Here is a 7500-nt window from a genome sequence, read left to right as displayed (position 1 = left end):
TTCTTTTTTTTTTTTTTTCTTTTTTTTCTTCTTTCTTCCTCCTCCTTCTTTCATCCTCTTTTCTTCTTTCTTCCTCTTTTCTTCCTCCTCTTCCTTTCATCTTTCTTCTCTCTTATTCTTCTTATTCTCTTACTTCTTTCATCCTCCTTTCTTCTTTCTTCCTCCTCTTCCTTTTCATCTTCTTTGTCTTCTTTCTTCTCTATTCTTCATCTTATATTTTCTTCTCTCTCCTTGTCTTTCTTCATCTCTTCTATTCTTTACTTCTTTCTCCCTTTGGTCTTCCTCCCTTTCTCCATCACTCGTCTCCTCCCTTGTTCTTCCTTTTTTTTTTATCTCCTCCTCTTCTTCTTCCTCTTCCATCCTCTCCTCTCCCACACATCTGAAGGAAAACCTTAATAATTAATTTTAACATCATAATTAACAATATAAACATCAAGAATATCAACATTTTTATTAACTTCATTTACTCTTATTCGCCTATTTTATTATTCATTTATTTTATTTGTTTATTTTTTCATAGTTGTGGAATTTGAGCTTAAAAATGAAATTGCAGTGATGTTTTTACGAGTGTTGTCTGTCTGTCTGTCTGTCTGAAATATTGTTATTGAAATACGAATGAATAAGTGAATAAAGAAATGAATGAGTAATTATATGAATGCCATGCAGAGTTGATACAATATTTAATTACCGTTGAAGAACATATGCTGTTTGTACATCATTATAAAGACAGTGAAAAGTTGTACATAGCAAGAAACACTAGTTACCGCTAAAAATATTCCGTTTTCTGTCATGTATTTTTAACCTATATGGTATTACAGTAACGTTTCAAAACATTACGTTGGAGTTTGATTTATTAGCTATTTTCCTTCAACTCAGAGGGAGAAATGCGAATACTCAGAAAAAAAATACTAGTTACCGCTAAAAATATTCCGTTTTCTATCACAATACCACTACTGGTACAAACACTTATTCTTTAATTTTTTACTACCGCTTGCAACTCTGTTCAGGGACCAGCACTTCAGTGGGCTTTTTTTTATTTCAATTTATTGCTCTTGGTTGGTGCACTTCCTACATAAAAATAAATAAACAGTAATAAATAGTTTAGGCTCGTGGCGACCACAACAACACAGCTGCGGCCAGGACCCAGACCAAGACCCAGACCAAGGGAGGAGACAGTGTGTTGTTTACAATACTACATTTCCCTCCCCTGGTGACCTTGACCCGACCTGACCTGATGTTTGGGAGCGTTTGAGGCAATACAATGCCATTCCCCGCCAGGAGAGGAAGGGCGGGGCGCAGATGTAAGACCTGTGTTGTTCGGGGCTCCCATTGGTCGTAGTAGTAGTAGTAGTAGTAGGAGAGAGAGAGAGAGAGAGAGAGCTATATCTAACTTAACCCAATAGTTTCAGGCAACGTGAACAAGCCGGAGACGACGCGGTTGCCCCCCCCAGCCGTAGCAGCGGGACAGGGGCGGCCAGGGGAGTATGAGGCCCAGGTAGACCCCATGAGGAGGGTCCCACACTACGAGGAAGACCCAAACTGGTAAGGACTGGCTGGGAAGGCATGGTGGTGCTGGTCAAGTCTATCTCCTTAATCATTTAATTTTTTTGTTATGTCCATCTTAAAATTGCAAGAGTTAAGTGGCTTTTTTCATTCCTTTCTTTCTTAATCTTAATATTTTTGTGTACCTTAAACTAATCTTATTAAATACTATCATTATTACTTTCATTATTATTATTATTATTATTATTATTATTATTATTATTATTATCATTATTATTATTATTGTTATTATTCTCATCTCTCTCTCTCTCTCTTTCTCTCGCTCTACAGGATCTGCCGAGGCCAAGACACCAATCCACAGCACTACCCCTCCACCCCCTCCTTCGACCAGTGTCCCCAGGAGCCCCAAGCCCCACCAAACCCCCGGGGCAGCTGGGGGGCGGGGCGGAAGGGGCGAGGGCGTGGGCGCGGTGAGGGCAGCGGTGCGGGGTGGGGGTTAAGAAGACCAGACCCTCCCCTAGTCTGGTCAGGAATTCCACACCTAGAACATTCCTTTGTCATTCAGAAAGACCACCAGGCAGGGCAGGGGGGGCAAGGGGGTCCTACTGCTCCGGCGGGGTCTGGCATGCCCTGGGGACCCCACGGCGCCGCAAACAATACCAACGCAGGGCAGGAATATAGACAAGACTGGTCCCAGGTGTCCCGTGCTGCGGAAACTGTTTGCATTGAGATGGGGCCACAAACGGGTCAAGGGGGAGGCACTGGGACCCCACAGGATGCCAGGGGAGGCCCGGACACCCCCCCAAGGCCCCAGAACACCCCAGGACTCACCGCAGGGGCAGGAGAGGGCAAGGAATTGGAAACTAAGTCTGAGAACAAAACCCCAAACAAAGTTGGCGATAACACAAACGTACAGACAAACGCAGAGTCCTCCGCTGCCGCCGCCGCAGACGCAAACACCCGAGGGGTCCCACAAGCCCCTGAGACCCTGCCCGGCGCATCAGGGACCTCAGAACTAGAGAACGAGACTAAGCGTTACTATCAAGAGCTGTTTGAAAATGAAGACAAGACCGCAGCTACTCAGGTGGCCCAGATCACAGTGGAGTGTCGGACAGTGGAGGCGGAGAGGCAGCGGAAGGAGGGGAGGCAGAGGGAGGAGGTGGAGAGGGAGAAGAGGAAGAGGGAGGAGGAGGAGGCAGCCTGGGATCTCCTTCACCAGTTGTGGGAATTTTCGAGGTGTAATCCTTATGACTTCGATGGATGGACTAGACTTTTGGGACATGTGGAGGTGGTGGTGAGTGTGGTGGTGGTGGTGGTGGTGGTGGTGGTGGTGGTGGTGGTGGTGGTAGTAGAAGTAGTGGTGGTGGTGGTCATCTACTACTATTACTACTACTACTGCTATTATTGTTTCTGTTCTTGTTCTACTACTACTACTACTACTACTACTACTACTACTACTACTACTACTACTACTACTACTACTACTACTACTACTACTACTACTTTTTTTTTTTTTCATTCATTCCTTTGTTCTATAATTCTCTTTTCCTCCTCTTCCTTTTTTTTTCATTATTTCTTATTTTTTGTTTTCTCTATTCTCTTGTACACACACACACACACACACACACACACACACACACACACACACACACACACACACAGCAAGAAAAATTAAATCTAACCTAACTTTACACAAAACAAACCTAACTTAACCAACAAAACACACACACACACAAAAAAATTAACCTAACCTAACCTAACCTAACCTAACGACCTGACTATCCGCAGAACAATCTTGAAGCGGTCCGTTCAGCCTTTGACGGCTTTCTGCCCCTGTACCCTTACTGCTTCGCCTACTGGAAGAAGCTGTCGGACATGGAGGCTGCCCACGGAGAGGAGGAGAGGTGGGTAGAGGAGGAGGAGGAGAAGGAGGAGGAGGAGGAGGAGAAGAAGGAGAAGGAGGAGGAGGAGTGGTGGTAGTAATAGTAGTAGTAGTGGTGGTGGTGTCTCTCTCTCTCTCTCTCTCTCTCTCTCTCTCTCTCTCTCTCTCTCTCTCTCTCTCTCTCTCTCTCTCTCTCTCTCTCTCTCTCTCTCTCTCTCTCTCTCTCTCTCTCTATTTCCTTTTTTTCTCATTATTTAACTTATTTTCCTGTATTTAATCCTCCTAATCACACACACACACACACACACACACACACACACACTAACCACTCTCTCTCTCTCTCTCTCTCTCTCTCCCCCCACAGGGCACTCGGCACCCTCCTGCTGGGGACAGAGGTGGTGCCCTTCTGTGTCGACCTGTGGCTGCCCCTCATTGCATCCTTCACCTCTTTTGTGAGGCGCCGCGGCCTGTCGGAGCAGTGCATTAGAGAGTAGGTGGTGTGGGGGGCGGTTGGTGTGTGTGTGTGTGTGTGTGTGTGTGTCTGTGTGTGTGTGGGAGTGGGAGTGTTTGTGTGTGTGTTTTTTGTGCCTAAGGTGTGTTAGAAGTGTGTCAGAGTGTATTTGGGTGTGTGTGGGTGTGTCAGAGTGTGTTTGGGTGTCACTAACCTAACCTAACCTAACCTAGCCTAACCTAACCTAACCTAACCTAACCTAGCCTAACCTAACCTAACCTAACCTAACCTAACCTAACCTAGCCTAACCTAACCTAACCTAACCTAACCTAGCCTAACCTAACCTAACCTAACCTAACCTAGCCTAACCTAACCTAACCTAACCTAACCTAACCTAACCTAACCTAACCGCCCCCACACAGGCTTTACGAGGACGGTCTGCAGCATGTGGGTCAATCATGGGGCAGCTCACCGTTATGGGACGACTGCATTGCGTACGAGCAGGGCCGCGGCGACCTGGTTGCAGTCATGAGGCTGTATAGGAGGCTAATTGGCACCCCCCTTCGGCTCTACAACAAGCATTGGGACCAGTATGTGTTAATTAGCGGTCGTGCGTTCGTTTGTGTGTGTCTGTGTGTTTGTTTGTGTTAATTAGGGGTCGTGCGTTCGTTTGTGTGTGTCTGTGTGTTTGTTTGTGTTAATTAGGGGTCGTGCGTTCGTTTGTGTGTGTCTGTGTGTTTGTTTGTGTTAATTAGGGGTCGTGCGTTCGATTGTGTGTGTTTGTGTGTGTGTTTATTGCATTTTCGATGAATATAGAATTGTTTCGCTTCCATGTGGCTAATTTTCTCTCTCTCTCTCTCTCTCTCTCTCTCTCACAGCTTCCTCGCCCTAGTCAGAGACCACCACCCTCACGACTTCCTTACCGAGGAGGAATACCAATCATTGAGGAAAGAGGCGTACATTGAACTCAGGATTAAACCCACTGCTGCCTCCTCCTCCTCCTCTTCCTCTTCCTCCTCCTCTACACAGCAGGCCAGAGGAATAGTGAAGGTATGTGTGTGTGTGTGTGTGTGTGTGTGTGTGTGTGTGTGTGTGTGTGTGTGTGTGTGTGTGTGTTAATACTGCTAAGTTTAATTTGTTCTGTCTTTCTCTCTTTCTCTCTTGTTTTCTCTCTCTCTCTCTCTCCCCTCCTCTCATCACTGCCTCCCCTCTCTCCCCCCCACAGTCACCCCAGCCTGAGGACCGCCTGACCTCCCTAATGAAGGAAAAGATTGTTGCATCATACATCAAAACTCATGAAGGAACTGAGAAGGAAGTTGATAAAAGGTGGAAATTTGAAGAAAAGGTAGGTTAGGTTTGGTTTGGTTAGGTTAGGTTTGGTTAGGTTAGGTTTGATTAGGTTTGGTTAGGTTAGGTTAAGTTAGGTTAGGTTTGGTTTGGTTTGGTTTGGTTAGGTTTGGTTAGGTTAGGTTTGGTTTGGTTAGGTTAGGTTTGGTTTGGTTTGGTTTGGTTTGGTTAGGTTTGGTTTGGTTAGGTTAAGTTAAGTTAGGTTTGGTTAGGTTAGGTTAGGTTTGGTTAGGTTAGGTTAGGTTAGGTTTGGTTAGGTTAGGTTAGGTTAGGTTAGGTTTGGTTAGGTTTGGTTAAGTTTGGTTTGGTTAGGTTAGGTTTGGTTAGGTTTGGTTAGGTTTGGTTAAGTTTGGTTAGGTTTGGTTATGTTTGGTTTGGTTTGGTTAGGTTTGGTTAGGTTAGGTTAGGTTTGGTTTGGTTTGGTTAGGTTTGGTTTGGTTAGGTTAGGTTAAGTTAGGTTTGGTTAGGTTTGGTTAAGTTTGGTTAGGTTTGGTTAGGTTAAGTTAGGTTTGGTTAGGTTAGGTTAAGTTTGGTTTGGTTAGGTTTGGTTAAGTTTGGTTAGGTTTGGTTAGGTTTGGTTAAGTTTGGTTAGGTTTGGTTATGTTTGGTTTGGTTTGGTTAGGTTTGGTTTGGTTAGGTTTGGTTAGGTTAGGTTTGGTTAGGTTTGGTTAGGTTTGGTTAGGTTAGGTTAGGTTAAGTTAGGTTTGGTTAGGTTTGGTTAAGTTTGGTTAGGTTTGGTTATGTTTGGTTTGGTTAGATTTGGTTTGGTTAGGTTAGGTTTGGTTAGGTTTGGTTAGGTTAAGTTAGGTTTGGTTAGGTTAGGTTAAGTTAGGTTTGGTTAAGTTTGGTTAGGTTTGGTTACGTTTGGTTTGGTTAGGTTTGGTTAGGTTAGGTTTGGTTAGGTTTGGTTAGGTTAGGTTTGGTTAGGTTTGGTTAGGTTAGGTTTGGTTAGGTTTGGTTAGATTTGGTTTGGTTAGGTTAGGTTAGGTTTGGTTAGGTTTGGTTAGGTTAAGTTAGGTTAGGTTAGGTTTGGTTAGGTTAAGTTAGGTTTGGTTAGGTTAGGTTAAGTTAGGTTTGGTTAGGTTTGGTTAAGTTTGGTTAGGTTTGGTTATGTTTGGTTTGGTTTGGTTAGGTTAGGTTTGGTTAGGTTAAGTTAGTTTGAGTTAAGTTAGGTTTGGTTAGGTTAAGTTAGGTTAGGTTTGGTTAGGTTAAGTTAGTTTGAGTTAAGTTAGGTTTGGTTAGGTTAAGTTAGGTTAGGTTTGGTTAGGTTTGGTTAAGTTAGGTTAGGTTAGGTTAGGTTAAGTTAGGTTTGGTTAGGTTAGGTTAAGTTAGTTTGAGTTAAGTTAGGTTTGGTTAGGTTAAGTTAGGTTAGGTTTTGTTAGGCTAGGTTGAAATTAGGTTAGGTTGAGTTAGATTAAGTTAAATTAGACTTGGTTTGCTAAGGTTAAGTTAGGCTTGGATGAAGTTACGTTAAGTTAGGTTATATTCAGTTAGATTAGATTAAGTTAGATTAAAAAAATAACTCAAATTTGCTTAGCATTAAATTATGAAGACAAAAACAAACATAACACACACACACACACACACACACACACACACACACACACGAACACAACAACCAAACTACACCCTAACCTAACCTAACCTAACCCCACAGATAAAACGACCATATTTTCACGTAAAACCGCTGGACCGCAAACGACTGAAGAACTGGCGTGAGTACCTGGACTTTGAGCTGTTAGAGGGTGACCCAGTGAAGATCGTGACCCTGTTTGAGCGATGCCTGGTGGCCTGTGCACTTTACGAAGACATCTGGTGTAAATACGCAGAGTTTATGGAGCGACATGTACAAGATGTTATAGATGGGAAGTACAAGGACTGGGTTTGTGGTATAGCAGATGTGAAGGAAGTTTCGAAGACTGTTACAGGAGCTGGGACGCAAAATGAACATAAAAATGAAGGTTTTGGCGCTGGAAATGATAAAGGTGAAAGATTTAATGCCGAAATAAGAGACGGGATGGGAAATGAAGGGAGATTTAAAGGTTCCGAGGGTGTTACAGGAAGCAGGAAGGAAAGGGAAGGTAGAAATGAGGGTTTTGACGCTGGAAAAGATGATAAAAGTGAAAGATTTGATGTGGAAACAAGAGATAGGGTGGAAAACGAAGAGAGATTTAAAGGTTCCGAGGATGTTACAGGAAACAGGAAGGAAAAGGAAGGTAGAAATGAGGGTTTTGACGCTGGAAAAGAGGAAAAAACTCAGAGATTGGACACCGAACCAACAGACTTGAAGGGAAACGAAGGGAAAAACGAGGAATGC

The 7500-nt window shown here is 43.7% G+C and overlaps 1 protein-coding gene and 1 long non-coding RNA gene across 2 annotated transcripts in view; one reads left to right on the top strand and one right to left on the bottom strand.

Annotated features, from left to right (window-relative positions):
• LOC135096532 (uncharacterized) overlaps positions 1-7500 on the bottom strand; it is a 43942-nt gene that overhangs the window by 5613 nt on the left and 30829 nt on the right. The window lies entirely within an intron of this gene.
• Positions 1116-7500, top strand: part of LOC135096448 (uncharacterized) — a 20834-nt gene continuing 14449 nt past the window's right edge. Inside the window, 9 exon segments of the mRNA XM_063997950.1 lie at positions 1116-1301; positions 1404-1542; positions 1834-2797; positions 3292-3407; positions 3750-3875; positions 4259-4426; positions 4715-4886; positions 5062-5181; positions 6841-7500. The exon segment at positions 6841-7500 is cut by the window's right edge and continues 952 nt beyond it. Coding sequence (XP_063854020.1) covers positions 1262-1301; positions 1404-1542; positions 1834-2797; positions 3292-3407; positions 3750-3875; positions 4259-4426; positions 4715-4886; positions 5062-5181; positions 6841-7500 — 2505 coding nt within the window. The 5' untranslated portion in view covers positions 1116-1261.

This window comes from Scylla paramamosain, unplaced genomic scaffold (genome assembly GCF_035594125.1).
Source record: "Scylla paramamosain isolate STU-SP2022 unplaced genomic scaffold, ASM3559412v1 Contig4, whole genome shotgun sequence".
NCBI lineage: Eukaryota > Metazoa > Arthropoda > Malacostraca > Decapoda > Portunidae > Scylla > Scylla paramamosain.
The sequence above is the reverse complement of the archived record's forward strand: the minus strand, read 5'-3'. Positions and strand labels throughout refer to the sequence as shown.